The sequence below is a fragment of the Peromyscus leucopus genome, chromosome 18 (genome assembly GCF_004664715.2).
Source record: "Peromyscus leucopus breed LL Stock chromosome 18, UCI_PerLeu_2.1, whole genome shotgun sequence".
NCBI lineage: Eukaryota > Metazoa > Chordata > Mammalia > Rodentia > Cricetidae > Peromyscus > Peromyscus leucopus.
In genome coordinates, this window is record NC_051078.1 from 38,549,282 (window position 1) to 38,574,113 (window position 24,832).

The 24,832-nt window shown below is 43.5% G+C and overlaps 1 protein-coding gene and 1 non-coding gene across 5 annotated transcripts in view; one reads left to right on the forward strand and one right to left on the reverse strand.

Moving 5' to 3' along the window:
- Apaf1 (apoptotic peptidase activating factor 1) overlaps nt 1-24,832 on the forward strand; it is an 84,270-nt gene that overhangs the window by 47,366 nt on the left and 12,072 nt on the right. For 3 of the 4 annotated variants that reach the window (XM_028880218.2, XM_028880219.2, XM_037196823.1), the window contains 6 exons: nt 3,309-3,470; nt 7,692-7,820; nt 10,570-10,695; nt 12,636-12,755; nt 16,616-16,732; nt 19,178-19,303. In XM_028880218.2, the coding sequence (XP_028736051.1) occupies nt 3,309-3,470; nt 7,692-7,820; nt 10,570-10,695; nt 12,636-12,755; nt 16,616-16,732; nt 19,178-19,303 (780 nt within the window). Of the gene's footprint in view, nt 1-3,308; nt 3,471-7,691; nt 7,821-10,569; nt 10,696-12,635; nt 12,756-16,537; nt 16,733-19,177; nt 19,304-24,832 lie in introns of those variants that run through there. The other variant, XM_037196824.1, reaches the window with a different exon arrangement.
- On the reverse strand, nt 22,448-22,552 carry LOC114700584. Its single transcript, XR_003735717.1, has one exon. It is a non-coding gene; the product is annotated as a U6 spliceosomal RNA (small nuclear RNA).

Consider the following 24,832-nt stretch of genomic DNA (forward strand, 5'->3'; position numbering starts at 1 on the left):
AAGAAATTTTCTACTCACTCTACATACCACCCACAGATCCCACCTCCTCCCTCCTCCCACCTCCCCACCCCCAGCCCTGCCTCCCAAGCCACCCATATCCCCACATCCCCCAAATCAAGGTCTCCCATGGGGAGTCAGCTGAGTCTGGCACACTGAGCCTAGGCAGGTCCAAGGCCTTCACCAAGGTTGCACGAGGCATCACACCACAGGCACCGGATTCCCAGAAGCCTGCCCATGCACCAGGGACGGATCCCGATCCCCCTGCCTGGGTGCCCCCCAAACAGTTTGAGCCAAACAACCATCTTCTGTATCCAGAGGGAGGATACAGAAGCCCTCATTCTTAAGGCTCTAAAACCTCCTGATACCAATGCCACAAACTTAGAACCACACCTTCAGCTCATAAGCCTTTTGCAGAGTTTCTAGATCTAAGCCATAGCATCATTTTTATCTGTCTGTAGCAAAGAGCCTTTTCCTTCAGCTTCTAGGAATCTCTGACATAATGTTATTTTTAAATGGTTTATAGTCTAATGTTTAAATTCTTAATTTTAGGTGTATATTACATCTTAAGCATTATGTGCTGGATACTATACTATACTAGGCTTTTGGGTTTGGGGCCTTTGGGCCTTCTCGTATTTACTAGAAGAAAAAAGGTATGGTCTTTGGTCTGGTTATTCAGAATAAAGTTGAGGGAGAAGGTAAGTGGATAAACTGAAAACGATGAAATTATATGCAAGATTGAGTTCTTGTTTTTATTTTTAAAGATTTTGTTTTATTTTATAAAGTTATGTGTATATTTCTCTGTGTGGGTCACCAGTGGGTACAGATCAAAGGCCATGTTTCCTCCTCCCTCTGAGTCTGTCAGCGTCAAATGGTTCAGCAGTAAGGGGTTCGGCACCCCGAGTCTCTTCTCAATCTGTGCTAGGGATTGCCAGCTCCCGCTTTGTAGCTAGCTTGCTTGCTTGCTTGCTTCATTCATTCATTCATTCATTCATTCATTCATTCATTCATTCATTCAGTGTTTGTGTGCGCTTGCACACATGCCGCAGCACATGCATGAGGCTGGAGGACAGCTTGCAGGAGTTGTTTCTCTGCCTCTCCCATAGTTGATTCTGGAGGTCAGGTTTGCTCCCTCGCTGCTGAGCGCTTTCACTGGCCGCAGCTCCATCCTGTGCAGATTCAGTGCCGGCATTTGCCGTGCGCGGGTCTGAGTCCTGATTGCTGGCTGCAGCCTTGCCCTGAAGATGGCGTTTAGCTGCCTTTCTCCCCGTCTTCTGGCCGTTCTTTCCACCCTCTCATGTGCTACGTCCCCTGGGCCTTAGAGGGAATGGTCTGAATGTCTTGTTCAGGACCCACTCGTCACTTGTTCTCAGCACCCTGTCAGTCATGAGTCTGCACTCACCACCATTTCATTGTGAGTACGCACTGCGTTTTTATCACCACTCATCCGTTCATGGACACATGGGCTGATTCCATCGCTCGGCCAGTGCAGAGTCCTGAGCTGAGCAGATCTGATGTCCTGTTGCTCAGAGACAGGTGTGTGACTTCTGTCTTCACGTGTGAGTGTCGCTAGCAGTGGGGACAGGCACCACTCCACTGGTGGGAGAACCGCCCGTGTTGATGGCGGCTTCCCCACAGTGCTGTGAAGCCAGTGTCACAGCTGTTTTGCACAGTGACATGTGGAGAGCAAAGGTCCTGCACACTGATACCAGACAACAGCGTGTCAAGGCCACGGCTGTGTACGCTTTTGTCATCGGAGAGAGTAAGCTGTAAAATTAGTTCATGCCCCAAAGGCTCCGGGATTTTTCTCAGCTTGTTGTAGGATATCATGTTGGCAAGCATGTGCTTTTTGGGCCTTAATGAGAAAATGTTTTATTCAAAGATTGTTATTTAAAGCACACAGCGTCTTAGGGTGCACAGGGGCCCCGTTACAGTGCACTGACCTCCTCAGAGTGCGACGGTGTGGTTTAGATCATCTCCTGAGGTGTGGAATTTTATCACTCCCTGGCCAGACGCTGAGTTAGGTGCAGAAGCAGGTACAGTTTTGGTGGATGTAATGAAATGAAATGTGTCAGCTTTTGTTTTATTTCCTAAACTTAAGCAGTCGCTGCCTTGTTCGTCCTGCTAACAGTGTGACTTCTCATTGATTCTGTGTTCGTGTGTGTGTGTGTGTGTGTGTGTGTGTGTGTGTGTGTGTGTGTGTGTTTGTGTTTGTGTTTGTGATGTGTTGCTGGCGACCTGAGACTCTGCCTTTCTTCCCAGCATCCTCCTGCTCTGGCTCTCCCACCCAATCTCTTCCTGCCCAGCTGTAGGCCAGTTAGCTCTTTATCAACCAGTGAGAGTAATACAGAGTCACAGTGTACGAAGATTGTTCCACAGCACAGTGTAGCCACAGTTGTCCCTGGGGAAAGTGTTAGGGGTTGGCAGCTTTTTTCCTTTCCTTATCTTTCTCTCTCTCTCTGTGTGTGTGTGTGTGTGTGTGTGTGTGTGTGTGTGTGTGTGTGTATGTGTGTGTGTGTGTCTGTGTGTGTGTGTGTGTCTGTGTGTCCCCCCGTCCGTGTCCATCCAACCCTTGGCCTGGGACATGGTAGCCCTTATGAAGCTAGGACACTGCTCCAGGTCAGAGAGAGTAAACATGGATCTTTTCAGAGGCCTTTGCTTTTTGTACTAGTGTGTGGCTGCTCTAGAATATGGCTTAGCGTAGTTCATACCTCGGTTCTCAGGAGCTGGTTAGTTCTGCAGCCCTGCACAGTCCCGCCAAGCCCCGTGGAAGCTTTGCCTCCTCTCAGTACAGCTGTTCCTCCTTATCTCTGGAGGCCCAGCAGGCCCTGGGCCCTGGACAGTTTCCTGCTGTGCTTGTGGTAGGTGTGAAGCATGCTTGTCCCAGCAGAGGGCAGCAGCCAGCTGGGAGTCTCTCCCACACCTGTTCTTACTGTTAACACAATCTTTAGCCACTTCCACACTGTGAAAGGCCCATTTACCTTTTTTTTTTTCCTTTTGAAATGAGATCTCATGTTGCCCAGGCTGGCTTCAAACACATGATCCTCCTGCCTCAGCTCCAGAGTACTACTAGCATTATAGGTGTGCCAAACTGTGTGCAGCTCAGTTAACTTTGTATCTAATTTTATAGACTTACCCCCACCCCCCTTTGGTGCAAAATGGAAGCTGGAGTTTTTAATTTAAAAGCCTCATAAAAAGTCAGACATTTGTAAAAAATTTCATTAGGTAGAGTATGTTTATATGACATTTAATCTAGTTGGAATTCTAAAGGTGTGGGTGGAGAGTAAAGCAATTTTGTGTTTTTGAAACAGCTTTGGGATGTGAGATCAGCAAATGAGAAGCAAAGCATCAATGTGAAGCGGTTCTTCCTGAGTTCAGAAGACCCTCAAGAGGATGTGGAAGTGATAGTGAAATGTTGCTCCTGGTCCGCAGATGGCACTGAAATAATAGTGGCAGCAAAAAACAAAATCCTCGTAAGTTCCAGCTTCCGTTACACGTTTCACTTTCTAGTTTAGCTCTGTGATTTGGGCAGGCCTAACTGGTCATAATCTTTGGAGCCCTGCTCTCTGGGGGATTCAAGGCCTTGAGAGAAAAGGTCATAGCACACAGGTCAGAAATGTTTTTTACTTTCCCAAGAAAGACAGTGTGAAACAGCATATTGAAGTCAAACACTACAAGAACAATTTGCAATGTCAAGTCAGTGTTCTTCCAATGTATTATTTTTTACTTTTTCATTTTATGTGCGTGGGTTGTGTGTGTTTTTGCACCGTGTGTGCAATGCCTGTGGAGGCCAGAAGAGGGCGCTGAATCCCTGGAACTGTAGTTATGGATGATTGTCAGCTGCCATGAGGGTGCTTAGAGTTGAACCTGGGTCTTTTGGAAGAGCAACTGTTGCTTTTCACTGCCGAGCCATTTTTCTAGCCCCACTTCAGTTTATTTGAAACAGAATACTTTCTTCATCACTTAAAAAAATTAAAATATCCACTATTGCTGGGAGTCTTAGCTGGGGTCATCCTTGTAGATTCCTGGGAGGTTCCCTTGTGCCAGGTTTTTACCTGACCCCAAAATGTTCCCCTTTTCCAGTAGTCTCTTCCCCGCACCCAGTTGGATCGATCATGTTCCCATCCTCACCCGCCCTCAGTCCACTCATGAAATCTCTCCCCAGGGAGATCTGACCATCCCTCCAGGAACCCTCCTGTGGGACTCCTAACAATGGGAACAGGGGTAGTCTCCGACTCTTTTACTGGCCTTGGGAACCCTGCTCCTCATTAGTCGGTCACCTTGCCCAGCCTTAAACCACGGGGAAGTGCTTAGTCTTACTGCAACTTGAAATGGAGGGGGGAGTGGATTGGGGATGGGAACAAAGGGGGTGTGGGGGGCAGGGACTGGGAGGAGAGAAGGGAGGGCACACTGCGGCTGGGATGCAAAATAAATAAATAAATAATTTTATTTAAAAAATTAAAATAAAAAAACCAAATTAAAATAGATTGACTTTGGTGATTTTCAAAGTACCTAAAAAAAGACATATGTGTATGTGTTGTGTGTCTATGTGGTTACGTACATGTGAGTGAGTGGAGGTGCCCGCTGAAGCCAGAGGCATTGGGTCCCCTGAAGGAACCACACCTGTGTGCTTTTGAAGGGCAGTGAGTGCGCTTAACTGCTGAGCCATCTCTTCAACCTCTTAGTATTTTGCTTTGCTGTGTTTTGTTTTATCCCTTTTACAATTTGGTGACTCCAACGAGAGAAATACTCCTTAAGAACTGAATAAGACAGTGAGATTGTCATGAAGTAAGTAAAGAGAAAATAGCTTCTCTTTTTCAAATCTCATGCTAGCATCATGTTCTGAGTCCTCATCCACATACATAGCTTCGACTGTAAACACCCAAGAGCTGTGGTGGACTGCTGCAGTGCCGTGGTGTCACTGGGGGACCGGGCTCCAGGTACCACAGTGCTTCGTCCAGAGGTGGATTGTGAGGAGAGCCAAATCTTCTGATTTATGGTTCATGGAGAGTCTGTCCTATACTGACTTTAGAAGACCTGACTGGTGGCTGTTACTGTTTTAAACAACATGAGTCAATGCGACCGTATATTTATGTATAAACTCACTGAGTGCTTATTGACTGAGCTAGTAATTGTGAATCTGGGTCCTTGGTTGCTTGTGGATTTATATCCCTCTAGCAGGAAACTAAGAAAAAAAATATTTCCTTTTTGTGTTAAGTGTGTTAAAAATCTGTAAAAATAGAAAACAATCATTACATTTATAAAATTCAAAGATTAAAATCTTGATTTTGTTGTGATTAAAAATATATATATAATGTAAAGTTTTCCATTAAAATTTTTTTTCCCTGATAACTAAGGTGTGAATATAGGGTCTTGAAGATATAGGCAAGCACTTTATTGTTGAGTACAACCTCGGCTCTTTTCCATTTTCATTTTGAGATAGCACCTTGCTAAATTGCACAGGCTGGCCTTGACCACACTGATGTAGCCTAGGCTTACCCCACCCCTGCAGTCCTCTTGCTTCAGCCCCCTGAGTAGCTGGAATTAAAGGTGTTTCCAAACCATTTTTAAATGTCCTTCATTGGCGTTATAATTACACATAATGTAGTGCCTCCATTACCACTGTATCTTTCTTTCGTTTTTTTTTTTATTTTTATTTATTTTTTTTTTTTAAGAAAGGGTTTCTCTGTGCAGGCCTGCCTGTCCTGGAACTTGCTCTGTAGAACAGGCTGGCCTAGAACTCAGAGATCCACCTGCTTTTACCTCCTGAGTGCTGGGATTAAAGGCGTGCACCACCACTGCCTGGCTATATGTTTCCAAAGGTTTTCATCACTCAAACAGAGACTCCATTACCAGTAATTAGCTAATAATTCTCCGTTCTCTATCCCCACTCCCTGGTGACTAAGAACATGACACATGAATTTTATCTGTTCTGGAAATTGTACAGGTGGAATTATGTAATTCTCGGTTTGCTTATGCTTGACTCATCTCATTGATGAGATGAGTTTTTAATGCTTTTAAAGCTTATGTGTTCTGAATGTGTCAGAACTCAGCAGTCTCTCTCTGCATATTCACTACATTTTTAAAAAACTCCCTCCTCTGTAGGCACCTGGCTCCCTTCCACCTCTTAGGAATTGTAAATGATGCAGCATTGGATGCTGAAGAACAGGTGTCTGTTTGGGGTCCTACTTCTAATGGCATCTTCGTGCACTCCTCATGGTGGACTTGCTGGGTCACACTGATGACCTGGTGTTTCTGTCTTTGGGGAGGGTGCCTCTCCCACCGTGGCTGCATCCCTGCCACTTCCGCTAGCAGTGCACAGGGTGTTCGTTCACTCCTCCACATCTGCCACAACACCTGTTGCTGTCTTTCCATTTCACATTGTATTATTTTCCATTGAAAATTTAGAGCCATTGAAATAGGTGTGAGGTGGCTTGATACACATATTCCAGATAACCAGTGACGTCAACGACAAAAAAGCTTCCATCTCACTCCCTGGATGATGCTGGGAATGGAACCCAGTACGAGGCAAGGCACCAACACTGAGGTGAACCCTCAACCCAAGGGAAAGATCATTTTAAGACATGTAGAAGATCTGTTGTAGTGCGGAGGGAGAAAGCTATGTACTGTGTAGAACCCCTCATTTTAGACCCGTGTTGACCAGATCCCTAGTTACCATGCTGAAAGGGTTCCTTAGGCTTGCCCTTATCTGTCTGTAGCGCCGGTTTTCCCCTTGTTTCTCCCTCGTTCAGATCCTGCGTTGTTAGTCTGCTCCTGTATCAGGCCTCTTCTCTTTTGTCATTCCCCAAGTGGGACGATTTCCTATTTCACATTTGCCATTTTTCCCCCTGTTATTCTTAGCCACTAATTTTTAAGAACAGCCTGCTCCGGGAAACATTTAAATGTGGTTTCCCATCTTTATTTTGGCCTGCCCTGCTGTGCTCCTTGGCATCTGCCTGTGTCCTGTGCTGTGCGTTCACTGAATGAACCTCTTGATGGCTCCTCCTGGAAGCTCTTGTTTTCTTCCTGAGGACTGTCTGTGTCTCGGTCTTAAATAACTAGACCGTATCACATACTGTATGTGTGTATGAAGTATACACAGTCTTACCATTTGGAAAAACCTTTGGAAGAATATATTCAGCATTTGAAAATCTTTCAAGAATTGAAATGAAGGTTGTATTACTAAAAAATAGCCTTTTTGGTTCAAAAATGGGAAGATGATAAATTGTAATGGAATAATTTGGTAGCTCTGGAGAGAAATAGAATTGGTGGAGTTTATTTAATTTCTGCAGGCCTTTGCTCCATATTGTTTGACCATCTTTGCTCCTGGATGTACATTTTCTCTCTTGAGTCAGTAGCTTCGGGAGAACTGCTTTGTCTGCTAACTTGACGAGTCTGCTCCTCCGCTCACAAATGCTTTGTTTCTCTTTAGGCCAGCTTGAGAGATTATCTGTGGTGAATTTTCCTCTATAGCAGATAGCTTTCAAGATGAACTATATTTTAAAATGTTATATACAGTAACCTGTGTCTTATTTATAAGCGATCAGCATTTATGCTAGCCATCAGGAACTATAGGTTTTCAGGACTTACATTTTTCATTTGAGATATGAGGAGCATCTTTTAAAAATACATTTAGATTCAGCATGGGTAATTTAAGATGTTTTGTTTTTATGGACATCTCTTTATTTTGACAGCTTTTTGATATCCACACTAGTGGCCTGTTGGCAGAGATCCCCACAGGCCACCACAGCACCATCCAGTACTGTGACTTCTCCCCCTATGACCGTCTGGCCGTGGTTGCTCTGTCCCAGTACTGTGTGGAGGTGAGTAGATGAACAGACTCAGTGTGGGTCTCTGGAGATCCACGGGCGGCAAAGAAACGGGCTCCCTCAACCCTTGCCTGTTGAGGGTGCTTTCTCGTGAAATGGTGTTCCCTTCATAGCCTGGTCACATAGAGCTCTGGGGTGTTCAGTTATCTGACTAGCCTGACGGTTCTACTGTGACTGAAGTCAGTATTTCACAGTGATGGAGTGACAGGCCCATGTACAAGCAGTTACTGAATATCTAGTATGCACTTGGGACTGGGCCAGCAATGGGATGATCACTGACTTCCTAGGTTAAGAGAGGGCATTTCTTTTAGTTTTACCCCGTGTGTGTGTGTGTGTGTGTGTGTGTGTGTGTGTGTGTGTGTGTGAGAGAGAGAGAGAGAGAGAGAGAGAGAACACATCTGTTTAAGCACATGTAGAGGCCTTACTCCCTTTTCTTTATTTCTTTAAGCCACTGACTGGTGGCTGGCCGTGGAGCTTTGGGATTCGCCTGTCATCACTCCTAAATGTTGGGATGACAGGCACACACAGCCATGCTTAGCTTTTGATGTGGTGCTGGTAATTTGAACCTGGGTCCTCACGCTTGCACAGGAAAGTGCTCTTATCACTGGACCCTATCCCTAGTCTCTCAATGTTTTAAAAATCGGCATATAAAATAATGTTAATATAATTTATTTAGAATTGTTTAAAATAATAGGCTATATATATTAATTTTCATACATGTAGTATATCATATACTTTGATGACATATATAATTTTTAAATAGTATAGACGTGCTATCTCATAAGCAGTATAGACACAGACTGTATTCTTGCATGTCCGTTTGGTATACATGTGTGTCAGGGTGCACATGCAGAGACCAGAGAACTTCGTCCTCTATCACCCACCTCCTTACCGCCCTGAGACAGTCTGTCACTGGAAGCTCACTGTTTTGATGAGACTGGCTGGTCAGGGAGCTCTCTAGATCTGCCCGTCTCTTCTCCTTGGTGCTGGCTTCACACACATTTGTCTGCCTTTTCACATGGTGCGGGGAGTTCCAAACTCAGGTTCTCTGTTTGCAGAGCAAGCCTTCTCCACCCACTGAGCCATCTCCCAGCCCCAGAAGCCGGTCTTTTTAAATAAGTGAGTTAATTCAGATTCTTCGATGATTTGAGTAGGGTAAGATGGAAGTCATATATCTGATTGCTAAGATTGCATTGTCGTTGCCCAGCACAAATAAAGTAATGCTTATAAATTATGTTTGCAATCTTGTACTTCCTAGTGAGTTTCATAGTCAGCCTTCCCTATCATTTCCAAGATCCTTACCTCTATCATTCTTAGAAAGCTCCAGGAAACAATGACTGTCTTCCTTCTTGAAATGTAAGGCTTTGCGGGGAAGCTCCAAGTGACAGACAGGGAGAGCGAAGAAAGAAAGGAGGAGCGATTCTTGAGAGTTCAGTTGTGGGATTACTTTCATTTCTGTCCTTTGTGGCTGCATTTTCCAGTTGGGACTCTAGAGATAAGGCAGGCTTTTCAGCAAGTGAAAAGCGTTGGGCATGTGATGAAGTACTTGTTTTGTCCGTGCTAATTCTGAAATCATAGAGTAGGTCTGTAATTCAGAGTGTCAGGAGAGGAACTCAGGCCCATGTGGTTCTTCATTAGACTGGAGTGTATTTGAGGGAGTACAGCAGAACCCAGGGCACATGCCGCCAGGATGGCGGCAGACTCCGACAGTCGGTAAGAAGCATGGACAAGAGGAGCAATGTGTTCCTGCTACAGTTAGCATGCTCGTCGTCTACGGTAGGCTTTTGCAGCCAGTTCACATGAAGCTTGGATGACGGCATTAGATGGAAATGATCCTTGTATGGAAGCTGCTTATGTTCATCCTGTTATTTTTAGATTTATTTTAAAAGAGGTAAAACATGCATGACTCCAGATTCAAAGCATTCTAGTAAGTTGTTTTCAGAGAACCTCACTGTCATACCTCTTCCCTCCCTCATTCTTCCGTCTCATAGGCAGCATCTTCTTGCATATCTAAGCAGATTTCTGTATGCATGCACATGCGTGTCTGTATCCAGCTTCATATATTTATTTTTCTATTTTTTTTAAAGACAGGATCTCATGTAGCTCAAGCTGGCCTCAAATTTATTATGTAGCCAAGGATGACCCTGAGCTTCTGATCCTTGGGCCATCATGTTGGGTTTTGTATGGTGTTGGGGACTGAACCCAAGGCTTTGGTGCATGCTAGGCAAACACTTTACCAACCAAACCACATCCCCAACATCTGATTTTTAAATAAAAGGTAATATATGTTCTTCATTTTTTCCCTGTTAACAGTATATCATAGAGCTTAGTTATTTGTGGGAGTATTTTTCTCATTCAGTTTTGCATAGTGTCCCATTATGTGATTAATTATAATATATTCAAAGGTGTTTTCCTTATGTACAATATATTCGTGACATTTTGTGTGAGTGTGTGTGTGTGTGTGTGTGTGTGTGTATGTATGTGTGTATTGTAGAGTGAACCCAGGGCCTTGTGTTCACTAAATATGAGATGTACCAACTGAGCTATACACGGCAATTTTTGTTATTTCTGTTTATTTACTATTAAAAATATAGTTGTTATAATAAATCATCTTATGTGTAAGCCAGTTTTAAATTTTGATAATGTGTTTGGGGCTTTCTTTGTAGAAATAGTATTGCTGAGTCGTTCTTGTTATTTTTAATATTCTTGTTATACTAAACTGTGTTCTTTGTTTGTTCTGTAGTTGTGGAATATAGATTCACATTTAAAGGTAGCTGACTGCAGAGGACATTTAAGTTGGGTTCACGGTGTGATGTTTTCTCCTGATGGGTCATCATTTTTGACAGCTTCTGATGACCAAACAATACGGGTGAGAAATATTGAGATTTTCATTTTAAACATTTGTTTTTTTGTTTTGTTTTTTCAAGACAGGGTTTCTCTGTGTAGCCCTGGCTGTTCTGGAATGTACTCTACAGACCAGGCTGGCCTCACACTCAGAGATCCACCTGTCTCTGTCTCCTGAGTGCTGGGAGTAATAGCGTGTGCCATCACCTTCCCCGCTCTGCGCCGTGCCCCCCCCCCACTCATTTTAAACATTTAAACTAAATTTATAGAGAGATAAATTGTTGGGAAGCCACGTTGATTCTATCAGTCTCGTTCATTCAGACATTTCATTGAATGTTACTGTGGGCTGGGTGCTGGGCAAGTTCAGTGAGTAAACTGTTTATACACACTACATAAGATTCCAGGGAAGACTTTCGACTTCTTCCTCCTTAGTTCTCATATTTAATTATGTGATAATTCTCATAGCTCATTTATTTTACCTGTTAATTTAATTGTCATTTATTTCTACTTTTCCTTTCCTACTGTCCATGTTCAGATCCTCATCATCTGTTATCTCTCTGGTATTAGGCTCTGCCTTGTTTCCTTTCTTACTTTACAGTATGCTGTGTCCAAGATATTTTCCTTATTTATAATCACAGTCTCACTATTATTTTGAGACACACCCACATTTCTGGTTACGTCATTTTTGCTAAAAAAAAAAACAGATAGTGGCTCTTTTGCTCATCAAGGAAATAGATACTTGTAAGTCTACCATTCAGGTCCTCCACAGTAGGATCTTGTTTGGTCTCAGTCTGTCCTTTAGTTTAGCATTTCCCAAATACCCTGCTTCTTTTCCTTTCCTTCCATAGCCTCTTACTCTTGGAGACCTTACTTTCCTGACTCTCTACTTGTTGAAATACTTACCATCTTAAGGTCTGCTCAAGCCCTCTTTGTTTCGGGAAATATTTGTTTCTTTAAGGTTATGTAATCCTGCCGGGGGTGGGGGGGTGGGGGGGGGGGCGGCGGCGGCGGCGGCGGTGGCGCGGCGGCGCACGCCTTTAATCCCAGCATTCAGGAGGCAGAGGCAGGCGGATCTCTGTGAGTTCAAGGCCAACCTGGGCTACAGAGCGAGATCTAGGAAAGGCGCAAAGCTACACAGAGAAACTCTGTCTCGAAAAAGCCAAAAAAGAAAAGAAAAGATTATGTAATTCTGTGTCACTTTGGACAATTAAATTCTGACTTAAAAAATAGATTTGATTTAACTCTGTATTTCCAGTGTCCCATTGCCCCCTGATTTATTTACATATTTTAGAATTACATCTAGCTGTTTGAGTCCTAGAATCCTAGTTGGTGCTGGTAACATCAAAGACAGTGCTTTGTACAAATCATAGCTAAAATTTGTTCAATGCTACTGTAGGTCAGACATTGTACAAAGTACTGTGTACATGTACTGATTTACTAATTCTCATAATAGGAAGAGAACGTGAAATGTTAGGTCCAGGAAAAGCCCAGAAAGGCCTGTGCTACTTAATGTGCCGCCTTACTAGACTTGACTTAGACTATACAGCACTCAGTGCCTCCTTCTGTACAAGGAAGGAAAGAAAACTGTAGCAAAGCACAGATTGTTTAGTGATCTGTTTATCACGCACTGCTGTAAGCTCTGGTCTTCGTGTAGATGGGTGTCAGCCAGTGCTCACCTTCATCAGGGTGACCTCCTTAATGGCACAGTTTGGTTAAAGTAGAGCTCCCGGAGACATTTTGACTGCAGAGCCCACAACTCACATAATAGTAACTATTTTTAACTATAGGGTGTGTTAATAAATATTTCTTGTTATATAGTCTAATAGGTGAACTTTTTATAACCTAGGCATTTTAATTGTGAATCATAATTTGTTATCTTGCTTTAAGACTAAGAGTCGTCTTTACAGTATCTCAGAGGGGGGACTGATGACATCTAGTTACTTATTTTCTTTATCTCTTACTCAGGTCTGGGAGACCAAGAAGGTGTGCAAGAACTCTGCCGTAGTGTTAAAGCAGGAAATAGATGTTGTGTTTCAAGAAAATGAAGCCATGGTCCTCGCAGTTGACAACATAAGAGGCCTACAAGTGAGCATGTTTTAGGAAATGTTAGAAACGTTGTTTTGGTTGAACTCATCCCTTTATTTTTCTGTTTTTCTAGGATCAAGCATAATTGTATGGTTCTAACAGGTGCCTGCTAGGTGTTAGTGGAGTAAATATATGACTCTTGAGTTGAGGTTTGGATATGCCAGGATTTAGAATTAAGTTAGATGCTATTTTTAAAAAATAGCTTCCCCTTAGTTAACCTCGTTTCTCTCTTGCTGTCTGTGATCCCTTCCCTTGATTTGCATGGGGTCTTGAGAACACCACAAAGACAAACTAGAACTTGTTCACCACAGTGATTCGGATGTGTCCAATTGGGTGAACAAGGGGTGAACACACCAACTGAAGCATTTTTTTCCAGGGGAAGGAAAATAGGGCCTTTGAAAGAACAAAAATCATCCTCAGTGGAGGCGTCTCAGTCATCAGAGCGAGGCGGAGGGGGCTGGACTTCACAAACTGGAGCATCCCTGCTCACTAGTGCACTTACACATTTGGTCAGTAATATCTGAATACTCACTAATCCTGCAGAAGGAAGGGGTTGTACTGATATTATTAGAATAACTATATTGCTAGGGATCCAAATAGCTTACCTTAGGCCAATCTCCATCTGGTCCAAAACAACAGTCCCAGAGGCCCGATGACAGAGGAATGGTATTTATGAGCCTCTGAGGGGTTGTAATAGAGCTGGCAGATGAACTAAGGAATGTTGTCATCCAGCAGGTCAGCGCCACCGAGCCCGAGTAGAGTGGCCTCTGAATAGAAGTCCAGTGCAGTGGCCCCACCTGGATAGAGACGTCCTGGAAGTAGGGGAGGCATTGCAGGTGTTGTAACAGGAAGGACGCTCACTTTTCACAAAGAGATTGTCTTCAGGCTGGCTAATACAGAGCAGCTGGACGGTAGACCTTCATGGGAGATGCCATTGAGAACGCAGAGTGACAGTGAATTGTAGTGAAGGGAGGTGCTGAGGGCAGCAGCCAGAGAAGATACGTCGTCGGCATCAGTGTGGCTCTTAGGTAAACTAGCAAGTGATCACCTCTTGCCCTGAGATTCTCTTGAGAGAGAGACTTGGAGAGAGAAGACAGAAACCCATCGTAGCTGAGGATTAACCATCCTCAAAATGATTTCTTATATATCTTAGGTCTTTCATTAACTCTTAGATCAGAAACAGTCTGTATTGATCTCATTTTTTTCCTGTGTGGCACTGGGGGTCAGACCCAGGGCCTGTGCTTGTGAGGCAAGTGCTCTAACACTGAACCATGCCTCCAGCCTTTGAAATACCTTGTGAGTTTCTAGGAAAGGGCTTAGCACTGATGATCAATCTGTTGGATTTTCCTTTTCTTTTAAAAAATTGTCTATTTTTATTTTATATATTCAAGTGTTTGCCTGAGTATATGTATGTATTCCATGTGTATGCAGTGCCCACAGAGGCCAGAACTGTATCTCCTGGAGCTGGAGTTACAGACCATTTGAGTTACCATGTGGGTGCTGGGAACTGAACCCTGGCCTCTGTAAGAGCTCTTCTTAACCACGGAGCCGCCTCTGCAGCTCTGGATTTTATTTTTCTTGAACATTTCTTTTTACTGAACACAGGGAACAAGGGCACTCGTGACAGGATGGGACAAGACAGTGAGATAGAGCAGGAGAGGACAAACCCTGAGGAGCTGGGGAGAGACCAGCAGACGCGGGCCGGAGCTTGGAGTGTTAGAGCCTGAGTGCTGGGGTTGGTGTGGCCGAGGAGACCCGTGCAGGACCAGACTAGTCCCAGCTGGCTCTGGGATGGAAATGAACTCGTCACCTTTAAAGCCTTCCCTCTTCAGCAGTCTGAGCTGGTTAGAGGCTAAGGCAGAGCCCGAGTTCAAGATCCCTATCCGGGAGTCCATTGTTCATGGCACATGGGAACTTGTCTTCAGCTGTTTGGGTTTTAGAGCCAAGTTATAAAGCATCTTTATATTCGTCTTGATTTGTATTTTATAAGGCCACACACCATCTTCGAAATATGATGATCAGTGATCTGTATTTATGGGATGAATGTGGATAGGAACTTGGATATGAATTCCTTGCTTACTGTTTTTTTAATAGACTGAGGCTTTTGCTTGGGATATTTCTATTGTAGTTCTTTCCAAGTTCATTGTTCTCATGCTTGTATTTTTTTAAAATCAAATCTATGCAACCATTCAGTAACAGTTGTCATAACCAAAGGATGATGAGGTTGCTTAGATACAGTGGTATCTCACTGTAGTCATGGTCTTCAAGAGGTTACAGGACAGTTTAACTGACAAAGAGTAGTTCCATTAAAGTAATTGTAGAATTTTTAAATTGTGAATTAAAAGAAGTGTTAAACTTGGTTTTTGTGGAGGAAGATACTTAGTTTCCATTTCAGTCTTTTAAGAAAATATTGACAGTTTTATACATGTGTATAGTGCATTTTGATCATGTATACTCATTACCCTCTCATCTCCTTCCCACTCCCACTGAACCCCCTTTCTCCAACAAGTTGCTCACCTACTTGTGTGTGTGCGCGCGCGCGCGTGTGTTTGTGCATGCGTGCGTGAACAGGATTGGGGGTTGTTCCTGGAGTGTGGCAGTTAATCAGTGGTGACACTGCTGAAAAAGACGACTTCCTCTCCCCGGTAACTGTCACCCCTCGTGGAGGGATAGTATCTCCCGAGCCCCTCGCCCATTAGTAATGGGCTTGTTAAGGGACCTGATGTCATGTGGATATTATGGAGGTAACCATAGTGACTGTAACTTTGTGCGTGCAGTGGTCGTGTCATATCCAGGAGACAGCGTTTTACAACACACTTTTTTTTTTTGTTTTGTTTTTTTTGGTTTTTTTCGAGACAGGGTTTCTCCGTGTAGCTTTGCGCCTTTCCTGGAACTCGCTTTTGGAAACCAGGCTGGCCTCGAACTCACAGAGATCCGCCTGCCTCTGCCTCCCGAGTGCTGGGATTAAAGGCGTGCGCCACCACTGCCCGGCTTAGTCTTGATTTTAAATATCTAATAAATCAGGGAATTTCGGGCAAACTGTTATAGAGAAAAAGCTACATATTATTAATTAACCTTATAATCAGTATAGCTGAAACAGTTTTATTGCATGTGCCATGCTGAGAAATAATTCAGATTTTTAGATCATAACACTAAGTTAGAAAGGTATCTGATAATTGATTTAAGCTTGAGAAGTATTTCCTGAGGTCTTGTCTTTTAATTGAGGTGCTAAGGTACTGCAAATTAGCATTAGGTAGAGGTTATAAAATTGGATAATCTTAGTTTAAATATTGCAAGTCCAGTGACATGAATTGTGCTTTCAAGTTTCTGCTGTAAGATCTGTCTCCCCACCCCTAAGAAGGAAAGAATCTTAATTTATCCTGATTTGTGAGTGACTCGGAGTATATAAATTTCAATTTTGACTTACCATTGTGTGTAATGTCTGTCTCAGTCCTGTTTCACAGCCCCTTTGAAGATTTCAGAAAAGTGTATTATAACAAATGATAACCCTATTAAAACAGGCTTTGTGAAGAAATAAAAGATAGAATATGGGGCTAGCTGTGAGACTGCATATTAGACAGATGTGTCTCAGGTGGTGGGCACAGCAGCTGCTTTTCAAACCTTTTTAAAGCTTGTTTTATTTTATGAAAATGTATTTGAGCCACATAAGAGGAATAAAATGAAAGCATCAGGTGCTAAATACAGCTCCTGAGTTAGGAGTCAGTCTTTGTTGTTTCCCTGAGAACTCTTGGTTATTTTCCATGCTTGCTTTTATTTTTCAGTTGAAGTCTCTCTGCTGAAGAGTAGCAACAGAAAGATGTACACCCCAGCTAATGATTGACTGCCTTCTTTTCCATTAGCTCATTGCTGGAAAAACAGGCCAGATTGATTACCTGCCCGAAGCTCAAGTGAGTTGCTGTTGCCTAAGTCCACATCTTGAGTATGTTGCATTTGGAGATGAAGATGGAGCCATTAAGGTACTCAGTTCTAGTCCTCAGAGCTGTGACCAGAGTTATGTTTAATCATCTGCTTGGCATTGCACACCCGTGTACCAGACAGATCTTTCTGACATCTAGTGGTCATTATTCCATAGACTGTGCATCTTAACCTGGTTAGCGTCTCCTCACGTGACCTTTACCACTGTTTCTCGAGCTTTCTGTGTTTCTTATTCTCTATCTGGTTGTTTTGCTATTTTATTCATATTTTAAAAAACTAAACAGGTTTAACCAATTATACAAAAGCATTTCCCCCTCTTAGAAATAGTCATGTGCTGTCATTTCCAGGTTCTTGAGAAAGTCAGTACAGGGCCCCTCTGTGTCCACTGTCCTGTCTACATTTCTACCTTTGATGTTAGGTGTGTACCTGTCCACCACCTGAAATCCTGAACTTACTCAGCAAGACAAAATAAATAAAAGAATCAGGGACTGACCCAGGAAAGGTATTATAATGAAAATCATATTGTATAAAAATATTCTGACCCTTATCCCATGCAAACCTTATCACTTGTTATCTAGTTGCATAACTTATAGAGAACATTGGTCCTTGTCATTTTTCCTCACCCAGGCTTTTGGGACTTGTCTCCTAGTTTATTGAGACTGTGGCATTAGCCACATTTATTTACCATGGGTTCCTTTTCATAAGGGATTACACAAATGTTCTCCAGGTCAAGCTATCCCACAAGAGGAGCTACAAGAGGAGCTTGTACACACAGTGAAGAGGAGGTGATGTCAGACTGCTAGGTCTCCCTGAGCAGCCACAGTGCTGTGCATTCAGTTAAGATTGCGGCAGGTGCCCGACAGTTGTTTGTAAAGTCAGGACCATTGGATAACGACAGATTTCCTTATTTTCTCCCTGCCCCCGTTTTTGTACTGCTGGGTAGTATTTATTTTGAATGGGTCCATGGTTTCCTTTTTACTGTGATGCCAACTCAGCATCTTAGTCTTCCTGTTTTTACCATTTTAGCACATTGAAACTGCCTTTCAGTTAAAAAAAAAGAAGGAAAAACACCTCCTAAGATGTGTGTGCTTTGGGGCTGGAGAGATGGTCCAGAGGTTAAGAACACTTACTGCTCTTTCAGAGGACTTGGGTTGATTCCCAGTACTCACATGATGACTAACAACTGACTGTAACTCCATTCCCAGGGCATGTAAGGCTGTTTTCTGACCTCCACAGGCATCAGGTGTACATGTGGTACACTGACATGCATTCAGGCAAACGCTCATACCTGTGAAATAAAAGCAAACCTTTAAAAAGTTTTTAAAAATCCATACATCTTTTTTCTACACTCTTCCTCACAATCCTCACATAATATAAATTATGAACCGTGTAAGAATGCCAACATCTGGCTATTTTGATTGATTTTTAATGTTTAAAATGATAATTTCAAATGGTCTTCCCTAGCAACTGTTTACTGTTCCAGATGCTCTTAGACATCCAGCATCCTGGATATTGGATGCTGTGGCTCTTGTTTTACAGATGTCTCATCTCCTAATTTCCACAGCTTCCTGAGTGGCAGAGCCTAGTACTCCAGTGTGAGTTTCTGAAGGGGTTGCTCAGCAGTCAGTGTGACCCTGCTTCCCTGTAGGAATACTGTCTGTCTGTCGACCTTCTCCCTTGAGAAGGCCCAGTCACCCAATTCCTCTTTGCTTTTTTGAGGGCTCATTTCCCCTGCAATGTATGGGTTAGATTTCTAGAATCTTGTGTTACAGCATCATCTAATATATCATTTTATCTTGGGCAAATAAAAATACACACATGCACATACATCCGTGTGAGTCCATTTGAGAGCACTTTTGATGTAGTCGCCATCTTTTGAGTTTGTGTTACAACGTAAGCATTTTTGTACGTGTGTGTTTACAGGCCGCAGTATGGTGTGGAGGTCAGAGGCTAGCTCTGTGGGGGCGTCACTTCTCTCCTTCCAGCCTGTGGTCCTGGGGTCAAACTCAGGTTCTTTCTCGCTTATGCAGCGAGTGCTTTGTCCACTGACCCATCTCACCAGCCCGGTTACCGCTCTCTGAATCTGTGTTTGGCCTTTCAAAGGCTTGTTATCGGTTTGCTGCTCTCCAGTCTCCCCATCACCCATCGCCCTTGGCATTCTTTATCTCTCCTCATTTTTTTTTTTCTTTGACGAAGAGCTTGCCTTGGTTTATCCAGGGTTTTTATCCTTTCTTCTTTCTCATTGTCATAAGTCACCGTTTTATTTTGGAGGCTTGAGCCTGGACTGTCCCTTGGTTGATGACTCAGGTAGTTGAGCACTCAGGAACCATTGGTTCCTACCGCCATTTGGCCATCCTAGTGCACACTTGGTTGTATGGGGTGGCCGGGGTGTGGGGACAGGTGTGCATGGCATACACATGTATGCATTGTGCCTAAATAGTGCTTCATTTCTTTGTATTAATTTTTGGTGGTTTTCTGTCTTGAAGGTTATAGAACTTCCAAACAACAGAGTTTTCAGTTCTAGGATTGGACATAAGAAAGCTGTGCGGCACATCCAGTTCACAGCTGATGGGAAGACCCTGATTTCAAGTTCTGAGGATTCTGTGATTCAGGTGAGAGGATGAATGAACTAACATCTGTACCGTTAGAGGGAGGAACAAAGAACACTTCTGTATCAGAAGAACACTGTGCTAAAGCTCGCTCACTTAAACCTACTGTTTGGGTGTACATTCCCACTGTACACCTACGTTTATAGAGTCCATTCATGTTTCATATATTTTGTGGGTGTGGCATGGTGGCAGTTCACTGAGAAGGTTGTTTCTTCTGTGTTAAGTACTCATTGGAATCCTTCCTGTCTTGATATTCATAGTTACATGTGTAAATACATTTTTGCCACTTTTATCTAATTTATTCTCATGACTGAATTCTGACTTAAATGCTTTGTTCTTTGTTTGTTCTTCTTTTCCTGAGACAAGGCCTTGCTATGGAGAACAAACGGCCTAGAACTTGCTTTGTGCAGCCCAGGCTGTCTTTGAACTTTCAGCAATCCTCCTGCCTCTACCATGTGGGTGTGGGGTTGCATCCATGTACCACCATGCCCAGCTCCAATTTACACGATCTTATTAGAATCATATTTATTGTGGTGATAAACTTTTGCCAAAAGAAAATTCACTTTTATTAAGTTCTAGTACACATACTTCAGCACTACTGTGGTAGTACAAGGCTTGCTGGGAGGTTAGACCTCCCCCATTTCTTACTCTTCAGAACTACCACTGGTGGCTTTTACATATTTAGGTATTTTTAGATCTTTCGGATCTTGTCTTTGATGTTTACCTTCATGCCTCCTCCATATGGCATGCTTGCAGTGCTGTTTCTAATTTTCCACGTGGGGAATTGCTGACTTCCCAATAGTGAGGACGTAGCAGTTGTCCTCCTCTCCTGACTCCAGCACATGTGCGTGCATGCACCCAGAGCCGTTGATCAGACCCGCCATCCCTGCAGCTCTGAGTGTTATCACTGTGACTGAGCAGACTGTACTAAAGCGTATTAGGAGGGCAATGCCTGTCCTTGTTTTCCCCAGTATAGGCTCTTACTGTGGAGCCAGGGTGTCCTGGAACTCCCTATGTGCTGGGATTATAGGCATGCCCCACCACGCCTCATGGTTGCAGTTCCTATCATAATAGAATTTAGAAAAATGTAGTCTTTGATTACGTGTGGCAGGAAATTATTTCACCTTCAAACTTTAAAGATATTGCTTCATTTTTCCCCCTAAGTTCCACAATTTATATTGAGAAATCTAAAGTCATTCTGATTTTTTTGTTTGTCATTGAGACAGGATCTCACTATGTAGCTCTGCCAGACCTAGAACTTGCTCTGTAGACCAGGCTGGCCTTGAATTCGCAGAATCCACCTGCCCCTGTCTCCCAGTGCTGGGATTAAAGGCGTGCACCATCATTCTAGGTTTTAAATCTTTCTGGAAGATTTCAAAGTCTTCTCTGTGGCCTCAGAATTTTGAAATTTCGTGATGATGTGCCTTCCATTATTTTGTTCATTTTGGTAGTTTCTTTCAAGGAAACTTATTCTTAAATTCAGACTTTACTTGAATTATTTCTTCTTTCCCCCTTTCCTTTTCTGGTCCAATCTGATTCTCTTTTTTGTAAAGCCCATTATGTATATATTGGTTCCCAGCCAGTCCTTTTGTCCTGGGTTATTGTGGTTGTAAGTTTTCTCTGGTCCTGCCCGGCTCCCATGGCCCCACAGTCCCACAGCTGCTTGGACCCAAATAAACACACAGAGGCTTAGATTATTTACAAATGATATGGCCTAATGGCTCAGGCTTCTTGCTGGCTAGCTCTTACATCTTAAATTAACCCATTTCTGTAAATCTATACTTTCATGAGGCTCATGGCTTATGGGTACCTTTACATCTTGTTTCTTCTGGTGGCGGCTAGCAGCGCCTTCTCTGCTCTGTCTTTCTCCTCTCTCTATTGATAGAATGTCCCGCCTAACCTTATTCTGCCTCCCCATTGGCCAAATAGCTTTATTTATCAACCAATCAGAGCAACACATATTCACAGCAGACAGAACGACATCACCCATCAGTTTATTGTTTGAGGAAGGGTCCTTTATAGCCCAGGCTGGACTTGGACTTATCACATAGCTGAGGATAACCTTTCAGATTCTTCTGCCTCCATTTCTTGGGGTTAGATATGTGCCACAACACTTGGAGTCTTTGTCCCCCTCCCCCAGCCCATTTACACTCTCTACACTGTGTTCTGTATTCTAGAATTTTCTTCAGTTTTTACATTTTTAATGCTTAAGAATTCCTTTTTTTTTTTTAAAATTTAGATATGGCTCACTAGGCAGCTCAGGCTCACTTTAGTCTTGTTATGTAGCTGAGGTGGGCTTTGACCTCAGAAAGACCCACCTGCCTCTGCCTCTTGAGCACTGGGGTAAAGGCATGCACCACCACTCCCCATCCTAGTTAGTTCTACTTTTGGGTCATACTCCTGGTTTTACTTAGCACATATTTCTTGTGTTGGCAACATTTAACTACGCCATTAAGAACTATTTTTTTTTTTAAAACCAATTTTGCTATGTTCTGTCTTTGTGAAGGTGTAGGATTGGAATGAAATTTGGCTTCAATACAGAAACTTTATTATAAGCTCCCATGATACTTCTTTATTAGCTGTGAAACTCATATAATAGTCATATTTCTTCCTCTCCAGATGTCTTTGAAATGAGGGAAACTTAACTACATCAGATAAATCCCATTGGGACATTGTATGCGGTGTGAACTTAAATTCATAAGATTTTATGACCTGTTTGTAGATATTCTCAGCCAGAGGGAGAAAGAATTTTTGGAATTAGAGTTATTTTTAGAAATACAAGTTGTATTTCATCTTTTTCTGGACTGCTCAGAATGGTTTTTACATATACAGGGCTTTTAAAAGATGTCTGTTTTATGTGGGTGCTCACACTCAAGCATGTCATGGAGTCATGTGAGCTCATGTGGAGGTCAGAGTACAATGTGCAGGAAATGGTTCTCTTCTATTATGTGGATTCCAGGGATGCAGCTCAGACTGTGAGCCTTAAAAAATATGGGCTACTGCTGGGTGTGGTGCTACACACCATTAATCCAAGCATTTGGCAAGCGGAGACAGGGGGATCTCTGTAAGTTCAAGGCCAGCCCAGTCTACAAGGTGAGTTCCAAGATAGCTGGGAATACATAGACCTTCTCTTAAAAAAAAAAAAAAAAAAAAATGGACTGCTTCATGAATTTGTATGCCATTTTTGCACAGGGTCCATGCTAATCTTCTCTGTGTAGTTCTGATTTAGATTGTGTGCTGCCAAAGCAAGCATTTACAGGGTAGTAATGGTTCCTATAATGGAACGCTTTGTAGGTATTTCTAAGAAATGTTGGGTTGAGTTTTTTTTTGTGTGTGTGTGTGTGTGGGGGGTGTGTGTGTGTGTGTGTCATGATCTTTTAAGTCTGATGTCTTGTAGCTCATGTTGGTCTTGAACTCACTATGTAACCAAGGCTGGCTTTGAACTCTTGATCCTTCTGCCTCTTCTGCCCAAGTTCTGGGAATATGGTGTGTGCGGCCATACCTGGCTTTGTTTTAGTAAATGACTGAATGGAGTTTTGTATTCCCAGCCTGAGACAGGTTTAGACAATCTCTGTCAAGTTTAAGTCATTGCTAGAAGTAGAAGAATAACCCCACCTGATGCTAGCACTGAACATTGTGGGAACTGAGTCCTGTTTTGGTAGCTTTTGACTCTTTACCTTGAGGTAAATGAAGTGCATGTATTAGCTATGCCTACCTGATCCATAAAAATATGTTGGTTCTCACAGGTATAAGACATCTAGTATTTATTTACTTACTACTGTTTTTGTGTCTTTCTGTTGGGTCTTGATGGTCCGGGTTGGCTTCAGACCTGTGATCTTCCTCCTCGACCTTCCCCAGTGCTCCGATTATAGGCGTGCCCAGCCAGCTTTTTTTTTTTTTTTTTTTGTTTAGTTTTTTTGAGACAGGGTTTCTCTGTGTAGCTTTGGAGCCTGTCCTGGAACTCACTTGGTAGCCCAGGCTGACCTCAAACTCACAGAGATCCACCTGCCTCTGCCTCCGGAGTGCTGGGATTAAAGGCATGTGCCACCCCCCCCACCCCCCACCAGCTTTTTTTTTTTAAATTGAATTATTTCAGTAGTTGAACAAGTTCTATGGTGTGTATACTCACACAAGTTATTGATAATGGTAGACGTCCCTAATTCAACTTCAGTGCAGTTGCACAATGCTAGTGCAGCCTTGTCTGTTATACCAAGGTGATCACTTAACACAGTATGTGTGAGTCCAGTGAAAAGCATTACACTGTTGCCTTGTCAGAAAGTGTCTTTGAGACAGCTACTAATCTCCTTTGCGGGCTCTTTGTCGCGCATGCTCAGGAAGGCTCTCTGGTTTCCAGAGTAGAGAGCAGCAGCAGGAAGAACCCAGTCAGGATGCACTTTGAATTAGGCACAGCCTAGACTGTTAAGACGGGAAGAGTGTGTGACGAGCAGCCATTGTTCCTCAAGTCTGCTCAACCCAGAAAGAAAGGAGGGAGCCAGGACATTCCTAGTGGAAATGGCTTAGGGTAGGTCTTGTCATACAGAGTGCCATGACCTCTTGGTATGATTTGGGGAGCCTGAAAAGTCCATGTCACTGCACCTTACCACAGTCCCCAGCGTGTGTCATTGAGTTTTTAGAATGCTGAAATTTCTGACCCACCCATGCTCCTTTAGAACACTGTCACTTCTAGCACCTCCCCCGCAGTGACTCGCTGGCACACAGAGATCCTAACCCTGGGGATCCCGATTCTTTGAATGAATGCCCCCAGCTGGAAGACAGGAAGAGATAGATCAGGAGCCAAGGCCTGGTGGGAAGATGGCTGCTGTGTGTGGCAGAGACTAAAGGAAGGTGCTGTGGATATCACTCTATATAAATAAAACACTGATGGCCAGTGACCAGGCAGGAAGTATAGGCGGGACAAAGAGAGAGGAGAATTGGGGAAACAGGAAGAAGGAGGGAGAGAGACTGCAGCCACCGCCAGGACAAGCAGCATGTAAAGATGCCGGTAAGCCACCAGCCACATGGCAAGGTATAGATTTATAAAAATGGGTTAATTTAAGATAAAAGAACAGTTAGCAAGAAGCCTGCCATGGCCATACAGTTTATAAGTGATATAAGCGTCTGAGTGATTATTTTATACGTGGATTGTGGGACTGTGGGCTGGTGGAAGCTGGAGAGAAGCCCTCAGCAACAGGAAGGGAAGTAAGATTCAGCATGGCTTTTATAGTTTTGCCTAGCCGGCTAGGAGAGGGCTTGAAGTTATCTCTGCACTGTTTGCCATGCACTCAGACCAGAGCCAGAATGCTGATGGTGCACATGGCCGTGGTGGTGCCGATGGTGCACATGGCCGTGGTGGTGCCAATGGTGCACATGGCCATGGTGGTGCCCATGGTGCACATGGCTGTGGTGGTGCCGATGGTACATGGCCGTGGTGGCGCCGATGGTGCGCATGGCTGTGGTGGTGCCGGTGCCGGTGGTGCGTGTGCCTGTGGTGGTGCCCGATGGTGCACATGGCCGTGGTGGTGCCGATGGTGC